Source organism: Anas platyrhynchos, chromosome 25 (genome assembly GCF_047663525.1).
Source record: "Anas platyrhynchos isolate ZD024472 breed Pekin duck chromosome 25, IASCAAS_PekinDuck_T2T, whole genome shotgun sequence".
NCBI classification, from domain to species: Eukaryota; Metazoa; Chordata; class Aves; order Anseriformes; family Anatidae; genus Anas; species Anas platyrhynchos.
This window is the reverse complement of record NC_092611.1, coordinates 5,732,699-5,760,650: the sequence shown is the minus strand read 5'-3', so window position 1 is coordinate 5,760,650 and position 27,952 is coordinate 5,732,699. Positions and strand designations below refer to the sequence as shown.

Below are 27,952 nucleotides of genomic sequence, written 5' to 3'. Positions count from 1 at the left end.
GAGCATTGTAACCAGTTTTACATCTCAGGATGCTCCCCAAAGCAGCATGGCGTTGACTGGATGTGGGAAAATGGGAAATGAGGCATTTTGGGGAGAACTGTTCAAAAGTGGAGGAGGTGGGATGAAATGAGGTCTCTGCTCCGCACTGAGAAAACCCGTACAGAGTGACCGAGGGAGGAAATTCTTCTCTGTGCACAACATGACGGTGACCTGGAGGAGTCAGCGTGCCGAGGTGTCCCCATGAATGTGCCACACACCCCATTTCATAGCCTGGATTCTGCTTTCATCAGGAGCCCCAGTCCTTTGAGCTGCAAAAAGAATTCAGGGCACCACCGAGCCCTGCTGCAGGCACGCGGCGCCGGTTTCTCCCTCTGTGTCTACCACCATTACCCTCTGGCTCATTTTCAACTGAGTCAAGGAGTTTAGTAAGTTTGTCTTATTTTTAAAGATTAGTCATCTGTAGCAGTGACATTTGCGAGCCTGACGGTTCCAATCAGATGACAAGGACTGCTCTTGTGCTAAAGATACTTGTTTAATTTTGCGAAAAGTCAAGTCAACGTGAGAATTAAGTGTTAGCATTGAGGTCCAGTGTAGGAAAGTGCAGGAGTGGTCTGGGTCGCTTGAAGGAGGTACCAGGCTGCCATGGTGTGGGTTGGGCAGCCTGAAGGAGTGCAGCAGTGGGACTGTGACACCCTGTTGGCACTCTCCAAACTCTGCTCCGTCCTTGGGCAGGGGGTGGCCTACCCCTCCGTCCCCGTCACGCGAGGCTGGTGACAGCCGGAATAATAACGCTGCAATTTGCCGGGTTGATTTGAGCTGCACCATAATTACGGCATGATTACAATAATCTTAGAGCAGCCATTACAAAACCCTCCAGTTGCTTGGAGCCCCCCCAGGGCTTGTCTCGTGGCTCACCTTGCAAGGGCAGCCCTGCGGGTGTCCGTCTGTCCATCCCTGCCTGCGTCCCTCTGTGCCGGGTGGCACGTGCCTGCTTTTAGCCCCTTGCACACCAGAGCTCCCCAATGCACAGACACTCATGGAGAGTATTTCCCTGTGTCCCAACTGATCTGGGGGCAGGTTGGTGCTTGGCTGAGCAGGTCAGGCTTGTAGAGGTGGTGAGGATGCTCTTGGATCTGGCACTGGGGAGCTGGGCAGCAGGCAGATACCCCTCGGGGTTTGTCTTCCCAGGGGGCTGCTTGGTCACCGCTTCTTTGACTTGGGCTGAGACGCTTTTGGCTTAATTCTGCCTCCAGCTTTTGCTTGGCTTTGTCATTTCTCACTCATACGGGTTTGGCCCTTGAGTGAGTCTAAAATGAGGAGGAACGACCTTCCCCAGGCACGCTCAGCAGGCCGTCAGATTGGTGAGAGGTGCCAGCACCTCAGGCAGCAGCTTTGTGCCACGGCCGTGTTTGGCTGCTGAGCCACTCGAGCCGTGTAAATGCCTGCCCAGAAGCAGGGAGCTGTTCTCATCTCCCCTCGAGAGCCATCCGAGGTGCAGGTGAGCCAAAATAACTAAGCTGTGGGGAGCTGGAGTCAGAACCAGGCTTGGATTGGAAGCAGGACAAATGGGTAGGGTCAGCCTCTGCCTGGGAGTCAAAGCGAAAGCCAAATCCGCCTCCCTGGGCACTGCTGGGATGGCTGGGGTTACGGGATCATTGGCACGTGGGTTCTGCTGGTAGAGGAAGACAAATCCTTTCCTTCCAAATGCCTCTCAAATGGCAGATGGGCCACGTTATCGTGACATGGCAAAGCCTGCAGGCTCCCAGGCACGTGGAGCTCATTGCTTGCTGTGGAGAAAGGGGACGAGGGCAGAGCCGTGGGAAGCCCCGAGTGCTTGCTGCCAGTGGGTGCAGTGGGGCTTGGGGGCCCTGCCATGTCTCGGTGGTGACCAGGAATCGAAGGGAGGTGATTTTAAAATGACCATCCTGTTTCCAAGGAGAAGGTTGTGTAGCTTTGTGGCTGTGCTAATGGACTGCAGAGCTGCAAGCGGCGATTGATCGCGTTGCAAGCTGCTGTATTACAGTTGGGCGCTCGCTTTATCATCCCGGGTGCCCCCCCTTTCTGTTTCCCCACTGTAGCCTGAAAGAATCGATGTTAATCCCTCGGTCCCATTAGTGACTTCTGCAGAGGTCACGGGCTGGCGGTCTCTCTGTGCCATGTAAAGAAGCCACCTAACGGGGATGGCAGCAGGGGATTTTCTCTGCAGGTTGCCCCTGATTTCTGACCGCTAACCCGGGAGCTGAGCGAGCCCTGAGCGCCTCGCTGCATCTTCGCCGGATCCACCCCTCAAGGCCACAGGAGGAAAAAGCTGCAGGAAGGGCTGCCGTGATGCAACGAGTGGCCCTGTCCCTCCAAAAGCACTGCTGCTAGGATATAAATACATTTCTGAGCTCTGGGGCAGGCTTTGCTGCTCAGGCAGCATCCACCAAGGGCTCTCCAGCAGGCTGCTGGAGCAGGGCGCAGCAGCCGGCCTGGATATCTGGGCCCTTTGTTGCAGGCTCGTCTGCAAGGAGGAGGTAACGTGTGGTAAGGCAGGAGCCGAGATGTGAATTTATAGCACAGACGCTCCTCGGCTTGAATTACCTGCATGGCTGCTCGCAGAGCCTCTGCAATACAGAGCGCGTATCCCAGGCTTCCGCGGCTGCCTCGTGAGCAGCACATGCTGCAGGGGCTCCGTGGGGTGGGAGCCTGGAGGAGACAGCACACGTGAATCCAGCAGCACGCCTCCCGAAGCAGTGACGGTGACGATGTGGCAGGGGACAACGCTTCTTGCTGCCTGTCCCGAGCACCTCTCCTGCAAAGCAGTTTTTTTTTTCCTTCAGTGGCATCTCCAGGGACATGCACTTAGGCCAGCTGCTGTTTTCAGAAGTAAGGAAGAATTTGGATGCTTGCTTATCTTTTTTTCCCCAGCCTTCCAAAAAAACCACCTTTAAGATCCTTGTTTGCTGCAGAAAAAGAAGAAAAATGATGCTTTTGGAAACAAAACCCCCTGTTGATATGTTTCAGGGTGCACAGCGGTGAGCGGTGGCTCGCTGCAGCAGGAGAGGGCCAGGTTGCTCGCTAGCTCTGCAAGGCTTCATTTTTCCCCTTTTTTCTGCACCGGAGTCAGGTTATTAATAACTCTTTTACAATAGAACAGGATTATTTTTTTTCAGAGGGTGGGGGAAGCGCTCGCTAATTAAAAGGAAGTGCTGGCGGCTTGGAAGGCAGCTCACAGGTGCAGTCGGTGAGCTGCCTCCCAGCTGATGCTGAAGGCGCCCGGACCCCACTGCATCCCCCCACCTCGTGTCCCCAGCGATCCAAGTGGCTTCAGTGCACGGGAGGTGAGCAGTGCCACCTCCAGGGCTGGAACTGGAAACATAGCACAGCCAGGAGATAAAAAAAATTAGGGTTTGTGACTCGCTGGGCACGGCTCTTTGTGTTTGATGATCATCTTTGTGAACTTTCACAGCTCGATGGGAGGCAGCTCCCAGTGTATCCCACCGGCCCAGGGCTCTCAGGTGCCCAGGCAGAGCCCCACACCCTGAATTTCAGCACTTTATAAAAATCTGGGGCTTCTCCCAGCCACCAGCAACAAAAATGGGAGCAGGGTGCCGGTAAGGTTGGCCTTACTATGGCATTAGCAAGTGTTGCAGCCCTTGCTCTGACAGCAGTGCCAGCTACTCCATCACCTGGCCGTGTCATGTTTAACTTTTTAGTCTTCCTTGGGCACAGGGAGCAAGGCAAGCCCGTGGGGAGCCTGGTGCTGGCCAGATCTGGCTGAAGGATTCAGCCCTGCAGACCCTGTGAAATCAGGGCTGCTGCTCAGAAAGGCTCAGCTCGGCTCTCGGAGCCTGACACCTCCGTTACGGGCGGGATCACACCACGCGAGTGCCTTCAAACCCTGTGGACAAAGCATATGCAAAGCCTATTGTGGAGCTGTGGAACTGAGACCAGTGGTGTCGAAATTGGGTCAGCTTTTGTTAATGTCACTTTTAAAGATCTGTGGAAGCCGGCGGTGCACAAAATATTCAGAGTAACGCACGGAGATGGAAATGGACTCCGGAAATACGTCTGCCTCTGCCAGTATCGATGTGGTCTGAGCTGAGCAGAGGGGATATTTCAAGGGATTGCTGTGTCACCAGTTCAGGAGGACTTCCTGGAGAAGGCTGTGAGAGAGCTGCTGGCTGGAGTTGTTTGCTCAGCATTCACCCCCAAGCAACCTCAGAAGAGCCGAGCGACTTTTCTTGGGTGCCGTCAGCATTTCCCCCGAGATAAAAGCTCCCAGTTGCCTTGCTATTTTGGAAGTGGGCTCCAAGTCAAACAGCTCTTCATCATGATAGAAAGAGAGATGCTTTTTAAAAACCATGTGTGAAGTGCATCCATTTATCAAGCAGCACTGGGCGCCGTAAAAGCTTTCTCATCCAAGACTGGAGTCAACCCACGGCTTCCCTGGCTGGGGAGGGAGGCTGGAACAAGCGCTGCCGATCCTGACGGATGGACCAGAGCATCCCGAGGGCAGCGAGCCCGGCACCGTGTCTCCTACAGACAGGAGCTCCTGCGCGGCCAGCCCAGGACTGATGAGGCTCTCCCCGGCGCTAAGGATCCTCATCAGCCCTGCCGCTTCCTGGTGCCAAGTGCATGACACATTTTTTGATTGTGCCGTGCTTATCACAAGAAGATTGCAAAGCCCGTGTTCAATCCTCTTCAGAAGCACTGTAATAAAATGATACCTGCCCATTTCGAGGCAGTCCCCTATACATCCTGGGAGCAGCAAGGGAAGGAAGCGCAGCAGCTGCAGCCAAGGGTCCCTGAGAAATCCTGGGAAGCGCTTGGATGCAGTGCTGCAAGAACCTGCACAGAAAAGCAACCACGTTCAGGACAATGCATTAAATCCTTTAGGGATTTAACAGAAGATCCGTTTTGCTCTTAGAAGCAGCAAAATCTTGGGACGAGGCAGTGTCGTCAGCACGTGAGCAGTGTTGGCACATCTCCTGTCCTGTCCCCAGCTCCGCCAGCACCTGCAAAGGCAGAGCAGCGCGGGGGGATTAATGGGAGACGAGAAAGTTCCTGATGCTTGTTAAAATTTGGCTTAAGCTCTGAGACTCAGGGGTTTATGTGTTTTCCAAACTGGTGGGTGGCTCATTCTAATTCTGGATACGCAGTTTATTCACATACACAACTAATCCTTTTGCGAATCCTGTTAAGTTCTTGTTCTTCTTAGTGTCCTGTGGCAATAAGTTACAGAAACTAATTGCGCTTGTGTTGAGCTCCCTTGATCCACTTTGCTCATGCTTGCTTTAAATTCTGAGAGTTGATCTGAGAAGATCGGTTCCGTTTTTTATTTTTTTTGTGAGATAATCTGTGTTCTTGATCCCATTCATTGCAACAGGCATCAGGGACTCAGGACTGGGAGGGGAGAGCAGGTCAGATTTTGTCTCGATTGTTGCAAGTTGGGGCAAATTCTGCAGTCTCTGTGCCCTGATTTCTCCAACAGCTTGGGAAACACAAACTGTGCCTGTGTGCACAGCCAGAGAGTGTGCGGGCAGGCCTGGGGTTCCCAGCTGGAGCTGGCCAAAAGGATTGGGTGGAAAAACAGCCCTGAAAACCGAGCTTCCTTTCCAGGCTTTGCCAGGGTATCTGAATTGTCTGGGTTTGCAGAGAGGGAGGGAGGGGATAAAAGAAGGAAGGAGGAAAGGAAGGAAGGAAGCAAGCACGTATTATTTCTGTATTTTTAGCCATAGGGCTTATTTTAATTTTTTTAAAGGAGAAATCAAATTCTGGATTTGGGGTTAAATAACCCCAGGAGAGGAAAAACACAGTTTTTTCTTCTCTCATTTATTCTTATTTTTTCTTTCCCCATAAAGCAAGTTATTATTGAACAAAATTAGTCCTGTTTGAAGCCTGTGGCAGCGGGGCTTATTATTCCTCAGGCCTCCCTGGGCGAATTTAACCTATTTTCCTTCAATCACCCCGACCGACGGTGCTGTCCTGGTGCTCCCCGCCTGAGCTCCTCATCCCCACACAAAATGCCCCATAACGCTGCCCTGCCTGCCTGCTTTGGGGAACACCAACTCCTCCTGCAGCCCCTGTGCTGTTCCGGTGTGGGTTTCCCATCACAGTTGTGCTGTGCCTCTGTCTGGGGCATGGATTTGGGGTTTTCAGAAGTTTGCAAGCATTTTGCTGACAGGGACCATAAAATGGTTGACACCCACTGGAGTATCAGGTAACTGCTTGGATTCCCGTGGATGAATCCAGTTCCCCTCTCACCGTCAGAGTGGCAGAGGTGATCTGAGACATTTCGGGCTCATTTTTGCTCCCTTTTTGGTCTGCATCTGGAGCTCTGTGCCGTGCAGAGCAGCTCTAGCTGGTGCCTTCCCCCGGGGTGTCCTGCAGCCCTCAGGGAGTGCCAGGCTGCCAAACCCCGTCCCAGCTGCCAAGCTGGGAAAACCTGGGGCTGAACTTCATGCCCGTGATTAAATCCTCGAAGAATGAGCAGTTCTGCGTGCTCATTACTCAGTTCTGGCGATGTTCTGCTTAATAACTAAACAGTAATTAGCTTCACAGTTTTGCTACTATACTTATAATAGTCCCCATTAAAGTTATGGGGTTTTTAGGCAGTTATGGCTTACAGAGTAATTAACGAGCAAGAGGCTTTTATTACTACCTTTATTTTTTAGCCAGTGCTTTACAAGCCTTTTCTGCCAAACACCAAAACCGCAGGCAGGAGGGGAGGCTTCTGTGCCTGTCCCCTGCCCGTGGCGTGGAGCAGAGCCGGGCTGGGATCAGTGGCCCCAAATCCCCCCAGCTCCCCTGTAGGGCAGAGGAAGCCTTGTAGAGCTCCAATTTTCCCCCAGGGATCAGAACCAGTTGCTATTTAAAGGTTAAAAAAAACAGAGTTTGGGTTTAGGGGATGCTTTGCCCAGGGGGAGAAGCTGGCAGTGAGCAGACACACTGCGTCCTGCAGCATCGGTGTTTATTTTCCTCTGAAAGCTTTTGTTGTGGGATTTGGCAGTGTCTGATATTCCCGGCTGCTTTTGTAACGCAAGTAAATGTTTGATGTGTTTGTTTGGGGGGGTTGAGTGTGTTTTTGTTGTGTTGTTTTGTTTTTTTTTTTTTACGTCTGGACAATATTTTTCCTTCGGTGACTGCTGTACATACGCGAGCTCGGTGAAAACAATCCTTCGGTTTAACACGTTCCCAATCACTTCTGCTCAACGTGGGAACACCACGGAGCGATGGCACTGGGGCTGCTCAGCCTCAGAGGGAGAAGGAAGGGAAAGCTGCCTGTAAAGCAGATTTACAGATCAAATCGGCGTTTCCTACGGTAAGTGTCAGAGCTGACGCCAATTAACGTGGTTTAAAAAAAGAACCTTCCACGTTTAATAATCCGACGCGTTGCTAACACATGGCTCCGGGATTTATTAAAGCTTTCCTATTAGATGAGTGCCCTTTTAATATCGCCGTGCCTTGACACCATTGCCCTCTGCCGGAGGACATGAAATCTCTGCCACCGTGTGGCTTGGAGCATGGCAGATGTGTTTCTGGCAAGGAAAGGCTCCCCAAACTGTGCAAAAACCCTTATTTTAGAAACACTTTAACTCCCAAATTGCTTACATTCGAGCTTGTGATTTGTGCATTTTGCTTTAATTTTCAAATCTGGAAAAAAAGATGCTTTCTGTAGTGGAAAACAGAGTGAGTCTTTTAATTAATTCATGTTTAAATTCGTTCCCCCTCCTTCTTTTCCTGGTGGAGGTGGAGATGGCAGAAGCTGAAACCAGACAATCTGGGAACAGCCAGGTTTTGTTCTGAGCATTTCGGTGGGGAAAAGAGAGTGGTGTTATGGTGGGGCACGAGGAGAGGGAACACCTTGAAGAGGGGCACAATTTTCCCTGGTATGATGCTCGGCTAGGCACACTCGTGCCAGAACCAGCAACAAAAATCATCCTTCAGCCTTGGCAGCGAGGGGTTTTGGGATGCAGGGCGAGCCCTCTGTTCTGGGCTGTGAAGCTGTGACTTTTCTCACCAGCAGCGTGAAATCGTAGGCGAGCAAGTATTTCCTCGCTGCTGTTGTTTGGTAGCACAAAATGGATTTCACCTTTTGCAGCCTCAGCACGTGAGGGAGCAGGGAGCGGGGGCTTTGTTACAGCGCAGCGAGCACTGCCCTGCCCTGAGGCCCTCGGCTGGACTCGCTGTTAAAGGCAGCAGCCCCTGGTGAATTCCTACGGTGTCCTTCAGCCAGGGTTTTAAGGGTCATCCAGAAAATCCCAGTGCTCAATGAATGAGCAGCGAGCAGCGTGGTCGGGGGCTCCACAGCCACCCCCAGCCAGCCACTGCCATCCAAATTTGGGTCCAGGCTGGGGCTGTGTCCCTGCAGATCCCGTCCCCATGAGCTCTCCACTTCCATCCTGAGCAGCACCGCGCAGCCCTTGGCTCTCTGCTGGGGCACACGTGGGCTGGGCTGGCCCTGGGCAGCCCGAGCACCATGCTACAGATGATTGACCAGGGAGCTGCTGAATGCTCCATGGCTAATTAAAAGGAATCGATGCTGCAGAGACCAAGGGACAAGTGAGTCCCTTACCTGGTGCATTTGCAGCAGAGGCACCTTACAGGAAAGGTGTTGGGTCCTTTCAGAGCTGCCCCTTAAGGCTCTGCCCTACCAGGATGCTCAAAGAACACGTCCTGGCTTTAGTAGGGGATTTAAGGGATGCCAGCACTTGGGGTCCCCTGGTCAGGCACTGACAGCAGCTGCAGGGACAGCCAGGATGAGGCCAGCTGCTCTTTCCTGAGGGCACTGTGTGCCTTGGCAGCGCGAGGCCAGCAGGATCTCTCGTGCTTTAGGAGCTGTACAGGCATGGAGCAGGAGGCTGGAATAATTCCTCCTCTTCCTCCCTGGTTTATTTTGTGAGGACGAGGCTGCTTTCAGCAATTCTGAAAAAAAAAATAAGGACAAATCCGTGTTGCCAGGAGATACTTGAAAGACTGCAGGGTGTCCGGCTGCACGGCGCAGTTCCTTGGGCTGTGAAAAGCTTTTTAGTGCTGCTTCCCCGAGCTGGGCTGCAGGAAACCCCATTCTCAGTAAAAGGGATGTATTTGGTGGCTGGGTTGGGGTTTTGTTGTTTTCTCTGGGGACCCTTCCAGAAGACTGGCTCTCTTTCATCACCCTGCCTGGCTGCACCTTGCCCTGGGCCATTTCACTTCCAGTCTGCCACCGGGCTTGGTGCCAGAGGCTGCTCGTGCAGCCCAGTGGTCAGGGCATGGCCACGGGCAGGCCAGATTGATCCAAACTGGGCTAATGAAGGCTTTGAGCCCGGGTCTCTCCCTGCCTGCCCACTGCCCCCAAGGCAAAGCGAGCTCCAAGGGTCTCGGGGGAAAACCACCAGCAAAGCAGCATCCGTGTGCAGCACAGCCTGGGCATGAGGAGCTCCCCACGATTTTAGGATGGGATCTGATGGTTTCTAGGGCACTGCGGAGAAAGTAACCCACCAGGTGGTGAGGGGGGGGATCAGTGCTTTTCCCCAGCACTGAGACCTCGCCACGTGTGCCTGCGGTGTGCTCTGGGCTCTCCCCTGTCTGCAGTGCAGCCCGTGAAGCAGCAGGGTAATGCATTCCCCCACAAGGGAGCCGTGCTACTAAACTGCTACCCGTGTTTGCAAACTGTCCACCGCGCGTGTCCCCGCTAAGCGATGCACTTTGCTTGCCAAGATACTCGGATAAAATACAGTCTGCTTAAATCTTGTATGTGCTCGTGTTGAATCAAAGTAAGCCATCGTGGCAGCTTAATACACTCCAGCCGCAACACCTCCGAGATGGAAGAAACGAACCTGACCAGGCTGGGGGAAGCCTGAGCTAAACCCAGCGGCGTGGAAGGTGCCAGGGGGATGGTCTGAGCCGAGGAGATGACGATGACAAGCAAAATGTGGGGTCACTGGCTTCCCTGGAGCCACGTCCCCAAGAACACAGGCTCGGTTTCCCTCCTGGTTGCTGAGAGCTCTGCCCAGTAAAGGGAGAGGCTGTGGTGGGTCAGGGCGCTTGCTGCTGTGCTGATATGGTCGGAGCAGTGTCTGCATCCTCCTGGGGCTTGGGCTCAGCACAGGGTGCTAGGAGACCTGGCTGCCCAGTGGATATAGGGCCCTGTGCTGCTGGGGGATGGCTCAGGCACCGAGCGGCTGCTCAGGTTTCTTGACGAGTGGATGCACAGGGAAGCAAGGCCCTGGGCACCCAGGAGGCATCTCTTGTGGAGGGGTGGCACATATTCCTCTTGGTCAGCTTGAGCTGCTGTTCGCAGGGAAGATTTGTGAGCTTTACGTGCTTCCACGTACTGTTCCCCGCCTGCTCACCGGTGCTTTGTGTTGCAGGTCGCCTGCCAAATGTGTCCCTGAGGTTCCTGCTGGAGGCCCCAGCAGCGTCCCGTAGAAGTTGTCTCCTGCTCCTGGTCCCAGCAGCCGAGGCCCCTCCAAACCTGCTTCTGCAATGGGTGGGTTGTGAGCACTGGTAAGACCTGCGAGCCGTGTCGCCTTCGCTGCTCTCTCCCTCTCTCGCGTTCTCTTTCTCTGTCCTTGTTCCTTCTTGCCCATTTATTTCTGTTCTCCATGTGCTCTGCTGTTCTGTCTCTGGGGTTTTCACTGTCAGGTAATGAGGAGCTGTGGGTCCAGTCAGTCTTGGAGATGCCGAAGAGACGAGACATCCTGGCTATCGTGCTGATAGTTCTGCCCTGGACGCTACTAATCACCGTCTGGCACCAGAGCACCATTGCTCCACTGCTTGCAGTGCACAAGGGTGAGAGAAATCAAACCAGCCCATGCCGAGTCTGTGCATCCCTCCCTCGTCCTCATCTCCTCTCTCATTTCATCTCTCCATGGCAGCCATGCTCATCTCAGCTCCCAGCCCGTGCTCACGCAGAAGCCTCCCCTCGTGCTGTAGGAACAGCCCAAGGCGTTCCAGGCTTCTTTGGAGACATCAAACTCCAAGCCATGGGCATGGCCCTGCACTTGGGGAGCTCTTCATGACCTAAATCCAGACTGAGGGGAACAGAGCACAGAAGGAATTTGCTTTTCTTTGTTCCCCGGTGATCTGGAAGAGAGGGGTCCCTTTCTGCTGGCGTTTGCAGCATACTCACAGAAATGAGTCCAGCAGGAAAACTGCAAAAAAAGAGAGCAGAGAAAGCAAAGCTGCTACTGGAGACAGTTGGTCTAGGAGACATGAGGCAAAAAGCATTTTTGTGTCCCCAGGAAAGCAGCAAACTGGTCCTCCTGGGCTTGAAGGGGAAGGCACATGGCAAGAGCCAGCATCTGCCCTGATTGTTTGGTGAAGGTAAAATGCTGGAGAAAAGCCAGATTCCACCTTACCTGTGGCACAAAACATTAAATATTGCTCTGGCTCAAACCAGACAAATGCAGGAGGTTCTTGGGGGTCCTCTCTGGCCAGAAGGGTCCTGGTTTTTATCCCATTCTTCTCATAGCAGCAATATCTGAGGGCAGTGAGAGCTCCTGGGGGCAGGAGAAAGCCACACTGCCTTCTTCAGCCTTTGTTCTCAGTTCTGCCCTGCTGCCAGGGAGGAAAGCCAACCCGTTTGCTCTCTCCAGGCCCTTTCTCTGGGAGATTCTCTCCCTTTTCATTTTAGTGCTCACACCCATCCTCCATGGCTGCTTATGCTTTGGCTCAGCGGTCTGACGGGCAGTGTGAGCTGTCAGAGGTTCGGAGCCCACCTCGAGCAAGGACGACTGAGCCTCTCTGAAAGGTGCACAGGGTGTCAGAGGACAAGGGGTCCAAAACAGGGCTTGAAAGTCTCCTAAGAACACGCTGTCTGTATCATGGTTTGATTCAGAGCCCTAAAAACCAGGAGCTGCTTTTTGGTGAAAGGCCGTGGCCACTGGGGTTCCAGCACAGAGCCTGCCCCGCTCTGCCCTGGTCCTGAACTTGCTGGTGACCTCCGTGAGCTGCTTCCTCTGCCTGTGCTGCCCCTGGTGGAAAATGAGTGGTGGTAGAGACTGGCCTGAAGCTCTTAGGAAAAGTCTCTTTGTACTTGCGATGTGTTTCTGAGATCCTTCAGCACAGGTGCTGAACGCGATGTGTCTGTGCGCTGCTGAGCACGCGGTGGCAGCCGATACGTGTGCCAGGATTTACAGCTGAGGGGCTGACCTGGAGGGGTTTGCAAACTGTCTCAGGTGTCTCCTTCAAGCTCCAGCCTGGCTGATTGCGTTGCTGTCTGTGCCCCTTGCATTTTGTGGGTTTATTGTTGAACTGATTCCGGTGCTCTGTGCTTTCAGAGCTGCGCTGTGTGATGCAGACGTGCTTTACCTTCCTAGGGCCTGATCCCAACACGTGCAGGACACTTTGCTCCTGTCCCCCCACCCCTCCAGACACACACCCCCTCCCTCCTTCAATGGCACGGAGTCTGAAGCCTTCATTCAGGGCTGGTATCAAAGTCTGTGCTGCTGGAGGAGTACCATGCTATGAGCAACCACATCATAATTAAAAGTGATACTGTACTGGGTCAGTGCTAGTGTCTGTTCCCATTCTTTCTCATCTCAAGCTCCTGGCAGTCTCTAAGTGTAGGTGCCCACCAGCTGGCTGATATCTGGAGAGCGATGCCCCTTCATCCCTGCCAGTCCCTAAATGCAGACTGTGGTGTTCCTGCCCGTCTGCAGTGGTATGAAAATGTGGAATTTGCACCCTGGAAAAGCAACAAATGCAGGAGTATTTTTTACCCTGAGCCAGTTGTGCCCACGTCTCCCTTTGTGAGGATTTGAGACGTTAGGGTCAGTTTATCCTACACGCAGTTAGCTGGTGCAGTGCTGTTCTGCTTTTCACGTCCTAACACCGAATGGGCTGGGAGTTAAGAAATCTGCAGGGTCTTGTTGAGGAGAAGTTAGGGGCAGGTGCAGGTAAAAGCCTACAACTGCAGGCTTCAGTTTCTGCTGTCTCTGGACTTAACGAGCGTGTCTTGCCCTTGCTTCTCCGTGCAGCATCCCAGGCTGGTCAGGAGAGGGGGTACTGCGGTATCCAAATGATGCTGCTGGGAGAGCTTCCCTCTCGCCCTGGAGCTCTTTGGGAATGACAGCTCGCCAGGCCGTGATGCTATTTTCGTTATCTAGATCTGTCTGTCTCTTCTGGGTACTTTTGGAAGCTGCTCGCTCTGAGCAGCACCACTGGGCCGGGCTCTCAGGCCTCGACCGGTGCTGCTCTTCTACCAGGAGGAGCTTCTTTTCTCACGGGTGTGTCCCCGATTCCTTTACTCATCCATGTACTTATTTATTAAAGCCTCCACTTCGCCTGTTTCCTTTCCTCTCGAGCTGCGGGGTGACCTCCTGCTCTCAGCAAGCAGCCTGCGGGCTCAGCCCGGGGAGGGTGGGTGTCGGAGGACCGAGTCCATGCGGCTTTCTCTTCTCTCTCGTACCCTTGCTCAGATGATGGTGGTGACTCCCGGCGTGATCTCGCTGCAGGCTTGGACTCCAAGGAATACTGCTTGTCGGACCGGGACATTGTGGAGGTGGTGAGGACAGAATATGTTTATACCCGCCCACCCCCGTGGTCGGACACCCTCCCCACCATCCACGTCATTACACCCACCTACAGCCGGCCCGTGCAGAAGGCAGAGCTGACGCGCCTGGCCAACACCCTGCTGCACGTCCCCAACCTGCACTGGATCCTGGTGGAGGACTCGCAGCGGCGCACGCCGCTCATCACCCGGCTGCTGCGGGACACGGGGCTGAACTACACCCACCTCAACGTGGAGACACCTCGCAACTACAAGCTGCGGGGAGACATGAGGGATCCCCGCATCCCCCGCGGGACCATGCAGAGGAACCTGGCCCTGAGATGGCTGAGAGAGACCTTTAACAGGAATAACAGCCAGCCTGGCATCGTTTACTTCGCCGACGATGATAACACCTACAGCCTGGAGCTCTTCGAGGAGGTAAGAGCCTGCTGGGGGAGCCCCGGACAGCTGAACGCAGCAGGTTTGTGTGTGAGTTGTAAAAGATAGCGTGTAGTGAGCCGAGGAGATCCTGTGCACATCTCCTGAGCTCCAGGCCAGTTTGTCTCTGTAGTGGTTGCCCTGAAGTTTCCTTTGGGGCTTGGCCACACCACTGCAAAGTGTGCACTTTGAGGGTCAAAAGTAATGCAGAGCGATGGGAATCCAAATTTGTCCTGTGGCACATGGTGGAGGCATACTAGTGGGCATCTGTGCTCATTACCTGAAGGCGTTTGCTACATTTGAAGGGGTCTCGTTGCCTTTTTTCTGCACTCCCACCTCTGCCTGTTGGTGCTCCCTCAGAGAGGAAGCACAAGGCTTTTCCCTTGGTAGCAGAAACCCGTGCTAAAAGACATCCACAAAAGGCTGTTTGTGATGCAGGAGAGCGGTCATCTCGGGGCAGGAGCTGGCTGGTAAGATCCTAACAAGAGAAACACGCAGGTAGGACGTGCTGTGAGGGAAGCTGACGAAGAGCTGCCTTCTGTGGGAGCTGCTGTTAGGGCTGGAACATGAACTGCTCTCCCTCGTGCCTGCACAGACACATGAATATACCTGGGAGGAGCACCCTTGGCCATCCTCCCCCCATGTCCCACCCCGGAGGAGATTTCAGGCTGGTTTCCACTCGGCTGTTATCCTCCTTTCTTCTCTGCCACCCCAACGTAGTGCACTCAGCTGTTAATCCCTGTTTGTTCTTGCTGGAGGAGTCCCTGGGGTTTCTCCTCCTTGCTTGCCGTTTGCATTTGTTTGCTCTCATCCCAGCACGTTCCCTGCTTCAACTCCGGAGCTGTCGAGAGCCCGGCAGCTGCTCTGCGCAGCTCCCAGCCGGGGGAGCAGACCTTCAGAGCTACGCCTGAGTGGCGTTGGCGCAGGCAGAGCACTCGCAGGACGTCTTCTTGGGAGATGCTCTCTGCAAATTGTCTCCGGGCCGCCGCACACACAAGGAGCATGCATTTGTCGGCGTTTGCTTCACCTCCCAGAAAAGAGGAGCCCTTGCTGCTGCGGGGAGGTGTGTGCAGCGCTCCCCTCTGCAGCTCTTCTTCCTGGAGCACCAGGGAGAGATGGGCTCGGGGTGATTTCAGCAGGGGCTGGGGCTGAGCGCTCAGCCTTGAAGCTGGCGGCTCAGGGAGCTGTGATTGCAGGCAGGATTTTGGCACATCCTGGTGACCTTGTCAGACTCGAGCAGGGGAAGGCTCCCCTGTGCTTTCCCAGCTTTGCTGCCTGTTCTGCTCTTGCACGGGCTGTAAATGACCTCCTGCCCCTCTCCCTGTCTGCGGCCTCACAGCGCCACGTGCACGGCACCTCCCCTGCTCCCAGCTCAGAAATTCCTGTTTCCATCCGCTGAGGCTGAGCTCTTGCAGCGAGGGACAAGGACGCAGGATTGCCTCCTTAATGGTTGCCAGATTTCATTTCAGGGATCTCCTGTTAACTCACTCCACACCCCCTTTCTCCCCCCGATGGCTTTCCCTTGAGCTCGGACAGCCACAGGCACACGCACGCTTCTAAAGCTGAGAGCAAACTCAAACTGAACGCAGTTTTTCCACATCGTCCTTTGAGGCTGGCTCTGGCAGCGTCCTCAGACAGACACGGTGCGTTAATAAAGCAGAAAGGGTTCCTTCGTTCACCCGGGTGCTTCACCCGGGTGCTTTGCTTGCAGAGGCTGCTCCTCTCCGAGATGTAGCTGCAGCTCAGGGCGCATGGAGCCGATGAAATGTGCTGTGAAATGCAGAAGACACGCATTATTGCTCCCCGCGGACAGGGACGGCCGTTAGCATGTGTATAATGCGGAAGGGCAAGTGCCAGAGCTCTTCTGCTCTCGTTTGCAGTAATTAGCAGTGATGAGATTAGCTCTGGGAGATCCCTGATCTAAGAGACCGGGCTGAGAGCAGGAGACGAGGCTGAGCCTGGCAGCGGAGCAGGGCAGGGTGCCGGGGGGTGTGCAGGCGGGCTGGCAAGCAGATCATCCACACTGGCAAGCGTCTGAGGTGTCCCCTGGTGCCTCCTCTCTGTTTCTGCTGACTCCATGGGGAGCAGAAGCCTCCAACATCCCTCCGGGTAGCAGGAGCAGCTACAGGGCCCTTCCCTGTGTGCTGGGAGCTTCTGGAGAGGCTGTGCTTCCAGCTGTCCCCGAGCATCTTTAAGCATCCCTAGGGCTGCTTTTAGCCTTAATGTGGCTCATAGCTGGGATCGCAGCTCAGATCCTTCGCTTTCAGAGGAAACACCTTTCTTCCTAGATAAGCCAGCCCTGGGTCCCCAGGTGGCCTCGGACAGCGTGCGTCCCTCCTCTGCGTCCCAGAGGGCCTTTTGACAAATCCCACATCTCGGTTAGGGTTATTACCTACAGCTTTGTTTCTAGCACTGACCTCACACGTTGTCCCCAGCTGCCACTTCCCAAAGCACTCTGCTCCCCCAGCCACAGGACGTGCGGCCTCGTGGAGGTGAGCAGAGCACGGAGCCCTGCTGCCAAACCACAGCAGATGTCTGGGGCCGTGACCAGGCTCTTTGCTGCACCATTCCCAAAATCCGGCCCCTGCAGGGCAGCGAGCGAGGTGAAGGCACGCTGCTGGGGTGCTGCTGGGGCCTTGGAGGCTGCGTGCCCCCTTCCAACCCTTCTCTTTCCTTGCCTGCAGATGCGCAGCACCAGGAAGGTGTCGGTGTGGCCAGTGGCCTTCGTCGGTGGCTTGCGCTACGAGTCGCCCAAAGTGAACGCTGCGGGGAAGGTCTACGGCTGGAAAACCGTGTTCGACCCGCACCGGCCCTTCGCTATCGACATGGCAGGCTTTGCTGTCAACCTCAGGCTGATCCTCCAGCGATCTCAGGCTTACTTCAAGCTGCGAGGAGTGAAGGGGGGCTACCAGGAGAGCAGCCTGCTCCGGGAGCTGGTCACCCTGAATGACCTTGAGCCGAAAGCTGCCAATTGCACTAAGGTACGGCGTCCTTCTCATGGAGGGGGTGCGAGGGTCTGGTGGTGGGACAAAAGGCCGTTCGGTCGCTTGTCCTCTGTGTCTTGAGGAGAGCACATCACTGCTGCAAGGGAGCAGGGAAATTGCTTCTAAAAAGTGTGGTAGGAGCTCCTTTTGTTGTTACTGGCTGCCGAAGGCATTAAAATATGGTGTCTTCTTTATATTATCTCCAAATGATATCCCTGTTCTTTTCAAGACGGGCTTGTCTGTGGCCTTTCTAATCTCCCGGGGCAGGGAATCCCCTGGGTGAAATGCAGGTTGGTTGCTTTCAATTCCTTGGGGCAGCTTTTGAGTGCCGGTACACCTGCAGTAAGCCAGCGTCATGCGGGATCTGGCTCTCTGGAGCTGTCTGAGCTGCAGCCCAGCAGTACCGAGCCTTCTTGTTCCCTGCCTGCGGGGAAAGACCATGCACATAAAAGCTGCCTTATTGCACCGTTGCCTCTTCCCTCTTGATGTCAGTAAAATATCGCTAGAGCTGACCACAACGACGCTGATTTTTGTGTGCTAGGGATAATGTAGAAATGGTTTAATGCTTGGGGTAGTGCTCCGAGCCCTGGGAGGCTTCCATGAAGCTTCCTTGTGGGGGGATTTTGCAGGTGATGACTGTTCATTGTTTGACTTTACACATTGTCTAGGAGCCACCAGGTTATGGAGCAGCACCCCTCTGTGCTAAGTAAGATAGAAACATAGGATACACTGATGGCTCTTGCCCTGAAGACTTCCCAGGCAAAGATGAGAGCCAGCAGATGGAAATCTATCTGGGATGACAGGGAAACATGTGAGATACAATGAGACAGTGCTGGTTAGCGTGACAGGCATCAATCATGGCACAGCAGCAGCGGTGCTGTCGTGCTTTGAAGCTCTGTGAGTGGGTGCCCTGAGCACAGCCGGCACCGGAGGGGCTCCATTTGGGATCAGAGACCCCCGTGCAGTTCTCGTGACTCTGTCTGTAGCAGACGGCCACCCAGTCTGATGTAGGGACTCTATCATGTAATCCTCCCAGGTAGATTTTTGTTTTTTTTAACAAATGAGCTGGTGCTGACACACACGGTATTGGGCTCAGGTCTCCATCCCTTTTGGGGTTACTTTGAATAATAACTTTTGCCTCTGCTTTCCATCCTCACTGCTTCGTGGCTCCCCGCCCCAGTAAAAGCAGGATCTCGATGTTCAGCAGTGCTTGCACAAGGAGCCCAGGAACAAGGAAGAGGCGCTGCGGGGGAGAAATGACTTTATTTATTATCTGATACCTGCTGTGCCTCCTTTTTTAACTCTGCATGTCGGTGGTTGGGCATGTCCAGCATCGCACAGATGGTCTGCTAAGGCTGGGACAAGGGACTGGGTTAAAATTAGATCTGTGCTCTCGGGCACTGTGTCAGACAGGCTTGCAAAAGGCCAGCCCAGCAGGGGCTGCAGTGGGTTGCTTACCTCATGAGTGTGATTTGGAGGTCTCTGGTTTGGTTTTTTGTTGTGGTTTGGTTTGGTTTGGTGGAGAAGGATATAGATACACCCAGGCCTGCCTCTTTCCCCTCTCTGTGCCCCACCAGCTAACAGGGAAGCACTGGCTGAGATGTGAGCTGCCAGCTGATCGGGAGAGATGCTTCCAGCCTGGTGCACAGATCAGGGACTTTCACCCCGTGGTTATGCAATCTCCGAGAGATCATCCCTGCTGTAAAATAGCTACGGGAAACAGGCTTTGTTTAAAAGGCTGTAAGAAATGATGGTTTTGGGGAACACGTGGAGGAAGGAGAGGAAGGGAAGGGTTATCTGCAGGCAGGAGGTGAGGCACGGCGCTGCCAGGCTGCTGGGTCAGGGCAGGTCAGAGCTGATGAGGACGCAGGAGCAGCCAGCCAGGATTTGGAGCAGACTGCATTTCTTTTCTTGGCTGGGCTGCGGGGATCTGACACAACAAGGGGCCTCGTTGTGCACTGACTGCTGGCCGCTCCTGGCAAACCCCACGTACGGCGTTGCAGGTGGAGCTTTGCCTTTCTGCTCTCAGCTGTTGCCAGCAGCCCCCATTTTCCAGTTGCTGTTTTGTTCACGCTCCTGGCGAGGAGAAGAGTCCACACCAGCAGCAGAGAGGGACAGAAGCAGGCTGGGACCTGGGGTCCTCTTGCCCCAGGACTGAAGCTCTCCTCCCGGCAGCTGGCGCGCTTTGCCCTGCTCGGCACAGACATGCTCCTGCTCTGCGGTGAGATTTACATTACAGATTATGATGTGCTCAGGTACAGTCATTAAGGAGGGATCAGAGAACTATGTGAGATAAGCACAGACATCTGTTCTCCCAAAATGCTGTCTTCCCTGGGTACAGCGCTGGTATTCACTTGGTAGTGTTCGTCTGACCTCAGCCCACAGACGCTCGCTCCGGCAAAAAGCTCGAGCTTTGGCCAAAGCCATGCATCCTGGTTATTTGCTTTGATTTGAGATCTGCTCAAAATGAGGGAGAAAATGAAGTCAGTGATAATTGCCCAATGGAAAGGAGTTAACCCTCTTCATCAGGAGGGAAGGACTGGTTTACTATGGAGCTGTAAGGGAACGAGGCCATGCAAGCGAGCCGTGTATTTCTGCGTCCTGCTGCTTCTGCAGTCCCCCCCCACACCACCAGAGCAGGCAGAGCTCTCTCCAATCCATTGATACATCAAACCTGACAGGATCAAGGTCTCAGAGATCTTGTGTTCCCACAAGGCTGATGTAACTGGGACATATTCTGCTCCCCTTTTTCCATTAATGCCTGAGGAAGCAAGCTGCAGTGCGCTGTCAGAGGGCGCTCAAAGGGGAGAGACCTTAGCAGTGGCCCCAGCTCTTCAAAAACCTCAGCTGGTACTGGTACGAGAGGAGAGACCACAAGATACCAGTGGAAATGATGCATCTCATCACAGCTACTCCTGGACCCGCTCGTTTCCCCAGGGAGATCGGAGCAGATGCGTTTCTTTGGGTGAGGCTGGAAAACAGGGAGCAGAGAGTTGTCCTGGCAGTACCTCAACCACAAACCAACATTGTGACCACCGGGGGTCTTGGAAACACTCCTGGGAGGGGAATAAATCCTCGTGTGTATGGAGGAGCCCTGTGGGCCCTGCAGCAGCCAGGAAATTACACAGCAAAAGGGACCAGAGCTGGCTGCTTCGTGACATCACAGATCTAAAATTGCTAAAACTGGCTCAGAATGGGCAAGGAGGGAAGGAAAACGTCAGCCTAAGGCAAGAAAGCTTGCAAAGGAATACTTTGCTTCCTTCTGATTTTATCCTGTGGTGCTACAGACGGAAGGCAGAGGAATTGGCTTCCCGAGCTCTTTGTGTTCTTTCAGGGGCTGAGCAGCAGGGTACGGATGGAGCAGATCTGCCCTCATTTTGGTGAGATTGTTCCTGAAATGGGGCTGCTGTATTCCTGCAGGTTTGTGCCTGGTGGTTTGCAGCGAGCCGTCAGTACCCGGCTGCTATGCAACAGCGCTTTGTTGGTTAAGCTTCACATGCACGCCACAACAGTGCTGGAGCTGTTGATTTTTATGAGCTGTGCAGAACTTGGAGGGCTCTTTTCACCTTGTCACGTCCTGATTAGCCACCAGAACTGCTGTGCCAATGCCATCCCCTGCATCACAGCTGAAAGACGTAATTACACCCCAGTTGTTTGCGTTTTGCTGCACTGTCTGCCTGCCCTGCTCCACAGTGTACCAATGGGCAGGCTTTGGCAAGAACGGGGCCTCCATGATGCCTATGAGACCCTGCAGGAATTGGGTTAAGCACAAGCTGGGAGGAAGCAAATCTGTCGTTTCAGCTGGCTGTCTCTTTTCCTTCACGTTGCATAGCCTCCGTTTCAAACCACAATTATCAGTGTCCTCCATGGAGGCCTGAAATCTGTGATCCCCTCCAACTGCAGGTCAACTTTTTGCCTGTTTGCTTTTTAATTTCCTGTTGGAAGACAACAAAAAAGTCTGCGATGGAAACGAATCCTTGAAATCTCTCAGGTCTGATCTGAGTCCTGGGATGCTGGATGAGGAGGCTGGAAGGGAGTTGCAGCAGCAGAAATTTCACTCTCCTGGTGACCCATATGGGTCAGTGGTGCACACGTGGTCCCCTACCCTGCTTGCTCCTGTGCAAGCCATGCTTTTTGCACAAGCCAAAGCTTCCCCAAGACATAAACACACTCCTTGTGGAAAAAAATCAAGCAATTGGCTGTGAGGAAAAGCAGGTGTTTCTGTGAGCTCCCTCCCATGTTAAAGAGCATTGCACGAGGAATGGCAGAAGCTGCTGAATCAAGCTGCAAACTGTGAAAATTAGTCAACTTTAGTCAGCTAATTCAACATAACTGCCTTTTTGGCACTTGGGTTTCACGACGTAGAAGCAGGATGCAATCTAAAAGAAAAGCAATTCATCTATGTTTGTGGTCTGCTGCTCATGGAGCGCGTGGCTCGGTGGCGAGAGCTGTTTGAAGGCGGCCGTGCCGCTGGCAGAGCGCGGTGCCCAGCCACCAGCAGGGCTCAGTGGTTGTGTGGGGAACAGCTCCTACCTGCTCCCGCTGGAAAGAACTGCCTGCAAGAGCTTTTTTTCCTAGCACCTGGCCTGCGTTCAGGTTTGTGTTGGATGAGGAGCCTGCAACGAACGCTTTCCCAGCACCAGAAGCCACTCGCGGAGCCCTGTTTGCTTCTGCCTTTGGAGAAGAAAGCGAGCAGGAATTGCAGCAGCGCGGCTGCAGCGGGTGAGCAGGGTGCTAACAACAGCACACGTGGATGAGAGGGCTCAGAAGTGGCTGCACAGGAGTGATGAGACAGGTTTGGGCCCCACTGCAGGCCACGGTTGGTCTCGCTGCCTTGGTATCAGCTGGAGAGATTTGAGCCCTGTGCAGGAGGCGAGCGCTCACATCAGAGCCACGTTCGGTCAAACAGCTTCTCGGGGAGGTGGGGGGGGCTCCTGGTTAACTGCAAGGGTTTGGGGAGGGCTTTGTTGGTCCCTCAGAAGCAGAATGTGGCCTAATTTTTCAGGAAAGCAGGGACTGGGTATGAAACGGCTGGCAGAGAGCTGGATTAAAGGCGCCGAGTATTGTCATAGCAACTGGAGGGAGACCCCGCGAGGCAGGGAATAGCAGCCAGCAGGTGAAAGGAAGCAGGAAACCAGCTCTGAAGGGAGGAAACTGCTCCCAGCAACGCAGGTTTAGGAGCAAAACAATGAGTTTAATTGAGTCTGGTGAGGGGAGAGCATTTTCAGCAGCTTCCAGAGCTGCTTGGGCTTGTAGTGGAGCACAGCTGGTAGAAACTATGGACCTGTGATGCTTCCCCACACCCCAAACGTTAGACAACCTCTTCATTTATTTTTTTCCAGCTCTCTTTCACAGCTGTTGATCTACATTAAACTTTGCTGCCAGGTCTGAGGGAAGCATTTAGTACAAGTTAGGATCCTGACGTGCTTCAGCTCTGATTTAAGCAGGTTGGAGAGGGACCTTCAAGTTGCAACCCATTACACCTGGTGGAGAACAGCGGTGGCAGCTCGGGGCCAGCGTTTCAAAGGGCAGGCCCGTGGGGCTTTGGAGGTGGTGTGCAGTAACATAACCAAGAACCAGAGCAAGGAACTCGACTCTGGGAAACATGCATCTGATTCCCCGCTTCTGAGGGAGCTGCCTTACATCAGTGGAAAGGTTGATGAGCCTTTCGCAGAAGATGGTTGATAACTACATGGAAGGAGCAGGTTAATGTCCCAAGACAGTACACTGTAAAATAGGTAATTTCTGTGCACTGTGCATTTTGGGTATCAGTAGGCCTACCTAAATGAAGTTTTATGCAAACCTCCTTTCAGCTGTGAATGCACCATTAGGCTCCAGGGTAGCTGGTTAAATTGCACTATTGATTTAATGTGCAAGAATATTTGTTAGTGCAGTGAAGAGATGCAGCTAATGACTGCTGCTTTCTTCAGATTTTAGTCTGGCATACGAGGACGGAAAAGCCTGTGCTGGTGAACGAGGGGAAGAAAGGATTCACAGATCCCAACGTGGAAATCTGACTGCGCGTGGCTGGGCAGAGACCAACACCAGGTAAGAGCTTACGGGCTTCAGCTGCAATGAGAAGCAGCAGGAAAGAAGAAAAATCCTAGACCATGACAGGAAAAAGATGAACTCTTTTAAACATGACTTTTGAGTGCAATTTTTCACATATCTGACCCTCCCTTACTGCAAAACATAGAGATTATTAATGAATCTCTCTTTTTAAAACCTCTAAGATAAGCTGCTAAAGGGGAAATACCTGGTGAAATCCAGGCTGCGAGAGTTTGGGCAGAAGTTACACTATTTAAAGAATCAAAACAAAGAACTTGTCTAAGCAAGATGGGTTCCTTATTAACCACACAGCTAAAGCACAAGGGTGAGAGATGTGGATTCGCCCACCTGAAAACGCCTGAGGGAAGCTAAGCCAGTATCAGCTAAAGCATTTTAAAGTCAGGCAGAAGCTTTCACGGAGGGAAGAATTTAATTTAGATCCCCAAACAAGCCACACAAAGTCACTGACTAGTCAGGGAGAGTGAGGATTAAATCCCACATGAGGCTTCGTGTATTTATTTACCTAAGGTGAGCTTGTAGTATCTTTTTCAGTGGAAAGAAGGAAAGCCCAGGAGCACGCACTGGTGGCTGACATCTCGATTAGTTGTCCATGCCCTGGCTTCTCACCTTAATTACCTGAGCATCCCGGTGCATTAAATCTTCTGCATCCCCAGAGCGCGCTCCGCAGCTGCTTTGCTCGAGGGAAGGCTGGGCTATTTGCTTATACCTGCATCCAGACTGCACTGCTGCTTGTTATTACGGGGAAAAAATGTATGGAAAAAAAAATGTACGCACAACCTCCTTTAACTGGAGTGTCAAACCAGGCCTGGAGGGGTGAGGAGCTTGCCCCTTGGTCTCTTCTCCTCTCACACACAGAGAAGAGCAGCGAGGGCTATGGGAAAGGGCTGGATTTTCTCAGCAGCGGTGTATTTTTAACCATAATGAGCTCTCTTACAGCACCTTCCCTTGGGCTGTGGTGCTGGAGCCCTGCGTGCTGCAGTAGCCTGCGTTTGCGGCCTGTTGGCAGGACAGCAGAGGAAAGCCTGGGCTGCACATTGCCTGCACTATATATAGCAGCTTTGCAGAGAGGCCGTAGCTCTTCGCTGCTGTCACAACTGCTTCTCACCACCACCAGTTGCCTAGCAGCAGCAGTCACAGATCCGCAATCCGAGATGGGTTTTGGGCTAGTTCCAAGGGGTGGCAGCTAACTGCAGCGAGGCAGAAGGGTAATAAACATGCTGCTTGTGTCTCTGTTGCAGAAGATTTCTTCGTGCACAGCCTCCAAGGTTCCTCTCCACAGCATACAGCCAGCCAGACATGCAGTAGCCAGGACCTCTGCTGACTTCCAAGAGTTTTAGTGTACTGAAAACAAGCAACACTGCATACATAAACTACCCGGATTCCCCTGCCCTTCCTCCTGGACTCTGAGCAGAACCAGATGCTCTGGAGGTGGAAGAAAAAGCACAGAAAATACAGGACTGACATCGACTTCTGTACAAGACCAGCTGCCTCGTGAGATGCTCGGTTTGGGAGAAGCGCATGCAGGGCATGATGCACTGAAGACGTGGCCCAGCTGGAATGGTAGCCTGGACTGAGGGGGCTGCTTTCCAGGACCTGAAAGCAAGGGTGAGAACGCCCCCAGGAGCGTGTTGGCCCCTGATGATTGTTTTTGTTTTTTTTTTCCTGGAGACACACGTACCTGGTGGCTATGTGTGCGACAGCCTAAGCAGCTCTCTGTTCGTGGAGGGGACAGCTGCCTTCTGAGATGGCACCTTAGCCCTTAATTTTAAACCTACTTTGATCCGTGTTTATTACGCTGCACAAGACAGGAAGGTTTTGGGGGAGGGGGAAAAGCAAGGCAGGTTAAACAAACCCATAACTATTTCTGTTTCTTTGTACCCCCTCTCCTTTCCCTTAAGCAGTTTTGTGGTTTGGGAGGGCGCTCTGACATACCTCTGTGTTTCTGGATGGAGTTATGTTTACAGCACACGGTTCTCTGTTCATCCATGCTAAAATAACTGGGGGAGGGTTTTAAGGAGATCGTTGCGGCCCTACACCATAACACTTAATCTGGACTCAGATCTTCGTTCTATTTAGCTCTCATTTGGTTCACATGAACAGTAGGTGTGGGATTCTCTGAAGGGGGCTCCAACAGAAAGCTGAATTTCTACTCTTAAAAAATAAAGTTAACTGCTTAATACTAGGGATTGAATGATAACCGCTGATTTCAGTGCATTTACCATCCCGGTGCAATGTATCCTTCAGCCCTAGCTCCTTTTTCAGGGCCACGCCACACTACTGCAGAGCTACTGGTGTGAAAAGTCACGCTGGAGCAGCTGGAGTTAACTTTTGATGCACCCTTGTAAAGGGGATCCCAGGCTTAGTGCTCTGTTTCTTCAGCCCCTGGCTTGAGGTAGGTTGGAAAACTATCTAAGGAGAACAGTAGTTGCCTCCTCCCTGCTCTGTAACATGAAAGGAGCTGAGATAGCACTGATGAAAGGGTATTTATTCTCTGATGAAACTGTGTTTTGCTCCTCAGTGAGAGAGACATGACTGAGCAATGCAGAAGAGGAACCTGGGTGGTACTGCCTCAGTTTACTCTATTTTAGAGTACCAAACTTGCTGAGAAAGAAACAAAGGTACAACTTAACCCTTCTCCCCACCTCCAGCCCTTAAAAAAAAACAAACACCAGAACACCCTTATTCCCTCCATAGTTGTTGTCAAACGTGATCAATCCCCAGTGTCCCCATTCTTTCAAAAGGGGCTGAAGCACAATTTTACTTTTGAGTTGAGGGAAGACATAATCCTGAAAAGAAACTTGGTTATTTTTAGCCCTAACACACAGAATCATCAAAGCATAGATTTGTTAGCTTCACATTGCGGGAGCCTCCCGTTGAACTAATGACTGTGTATTTCCTAATTTATTTATTATTTTTTTTCAATTTATTTTCTCCCACTCTTTCAAACCCACTGGGGAAGAGCTGCATTCCTGAGTTCCCAGTCACAGAAGCCTTGCTACGCAGCCTTCACAAAAATGTTCCTTCAGATGCACTGGCTGAAGTGCTACTTGGAGAGAAAGCATCTGATCCTTCTGGCCACTAGCTGCTGTATGGGACCATGCTTGTTACCTTGCATTAAACAGTAGCTCTTTGCATTCTGGCAGGTTTATTCTGCTCTTGTACTAGCATCCCAAGCTCAGTTCAGTCTGCATACCCTAGAGTGGAAGGGGAAAGGTTTAAAGGCAGACAAAGCTCTCGTGCTATTCAAGCTTCCAAGTGATGTCCCCTCCTGGCTGCATGTTTTGTTCACTAATGTTAGTTCCAGCCCCTGCTGAATTGCAACCTTCCCTTCTGGGAAGGAAATAACTTCCAGAGAAACACAAAAGGATCAGGTTCTGAACACAACCCTGCTTTTGTGCTCCGCTCTCCTCAAAGTTGGTCACACGGCTCTGGGCTTGCACGGAGGCTACCATGGTTCTTGGCAGCAGAGATACATGTTCAGTAAGACCAGCTCTGGTCAGGATGGAGTGTTAGAGCTGCAGTCTGTTCTCAGTTTTAAATGAACTGTATTTAAATTTGTTAAATAAAATTAAGTATGGTTTATAAGAGCCAGAATACCCTGCAACTCCATTATCAGAGCCAGTGCGCATGTTTGGTGTTTCTCTCCTAGCCTGATTCCTCCGGTTACTGGAACAGAAAGCAGGGGCTGAGCGACTTCTCAGAGACTCTGAACAGATTCACAGCTTCAGCTTGATCTCTCACTAAAAAGGTGGCAGCTCCTCAGTGACTGTGGAGCTGATGGGTTAAAAAAAAAAAAAAAAAAAAAGCACGTTTTCATAAATTCCACATTTCTTTTTAGAGGGACACAACAACAAAAATCTACAATTTCACAGCAGGTGTAACTAGGAAGTATGAATGTGCTCTCCCATTTACAGCTGTGTGTGCAATCCCTTTGCTTCTTGTAGAGCCAAAACCTGATTGCTGCTGCTTTACAAGGGGGAATTTCATCTTCAGGTGCTTTAAAGTGAGGGCAGGGGTGGGAATGGTGGGAAACTCTCACTCCTGCCTGACCTGAAACAGAATTATATGTTTGATTGAGGAAAAAACACATCTGACTTTTTAAAACTCTTTTTTTTCTTTTTCTGAGAGAGAGATAACCTCCGTATTAAAACTTAGTGGAAAAAAAAGCTCGAAGTTAACTTATTTGACAACCAACTTGGCTTCCAACAAGTGAACAAGTCATGGCCTCTTGCAGACTGAGTTGCTAAATTCTGCCTGGAAGCACAACAACAGTTTTCCACACCTGGTTACTCACATGTTCACTATTTTCTCCCTATCTAATTATAAAAACAAAGAGGCCAGTAATAACGCGTTTTTAGTCACTGGAGAGCTGGGCTCAGGTTTCGGTTCAGATGGCTTCAGTTCTCTCTCTCTCTCCCCACCTCCAGCGCTTTTTTACTCCCCACATTCACCAGACTGTCCGTAACATCATGCACAGTCACCCGAGCCACGGGTCCTTGGTAGTGCAGGCAGCTGAGCTTCTGCATCCATCAACGCAACAATGGACTCTGGTTCCTTCGGGGCCCATCCTCTCTTCTGAGCTTACTGCCAACAAGCAAATCCTTTACCTGGGTCTAGTGGAAATTAAGATGCCCAAGTGCCCGGGCCATCGTGTCCCCAGACATGCAACCAGGAATATTCAAGATGAACCAAACACGGGAAAGAAGCTCCCATCAGTCCACGTACTGGGTCCTTCCTAAGTAAGGTATGTCAACAGACTGAATTATCCGTCCTGCAGTGCGTTCCTCAAAAATGACAATCTGCAGGAGAGAGGGACACGTAATGTACCTTCATACAAAGACCGAGTTACTTAAAAAATTCATAGAGGTAAAGGGCATACAATCACGGCAGGGGAAGGAAGCATCAGTTAAAGAGACCGATCAATATTAGTCTGAGCAGCAACTGATTCTTCTTCAGCACTACATGATGCAGAAAATGAACTAGCACCAAATCAGATTTGTCT

General features: G+C 52.4%; 2 protein-coding genes across 16 annotated transcripts in view; one reads left to right on the top strand and one right to left on the bottom strand.

The window, feature by feature from the left end:
* Positions 1-26,537, top strand: part of B3GAT1 (beta-1,3-glucuronyltransferase 1) — a 56,389-nt gene extending 29,852 nt beyond the window's left edge. For 4 of the 14 annotated variants that reach the window (XM_072027700.1, XM_072027699.1, XM_027444258.3 and 1 more), the window contains 6 exons: positions 10,338-10,456; positions 10,612-10,758; positions 13,389-13,897; positions 16,582-16,878; positions 22,812-22,929; positions 24,189-26,537. In XM_072027700.1, coding sequence (XP_071883801.1) covers positions 10,453-10,456; positions 10,612-10,758; positions 13,389-13,897; positions 16,582-16,878; positions 22,812-22,898 — 1,044 coding nt within the window. In that variant the 5' untranslated portion in view covers positions 10,338-10,452 and the 3' untranslated portion in view covers positions 22,899-22,929; positions 24,189-26,537. Of the gene's footprint in view, positions 1-7,123; positions 7,307-10,337; positions 10,474-10,611; positions 10,759-13,388; positions 13,898-16,581; positions 16,879-22,811; positions 22,930-24,188 lie in introns of those variants that run through there. The other 10 variants (XM_072027703.1, XM_027444262.3, XM_072027701.1 and 7 more) reach the window with 9 other exon arrangements.
* Positions 24,593-27,952, bottom strand: part of GLB1L2 (galactosidase beta 1 like 2) — a 30,002-nt gene continuing 26,642 nt past the window's right edge. For both annotated transcript variants that reach the window (XM_038167567.2, XM_072027695.1), the window contains one exon: positions 24,593-27,749. In XM_038167567.2, coding sequence (XP_038023495.1) covers positions 27,663-27,749 — 87 coding nt within the window. In that variant the 3' untranslated portion in view covers positions 24,593-27,662. The remainder of the gene's footprint in view (positions 27,750-27,952) is intronic.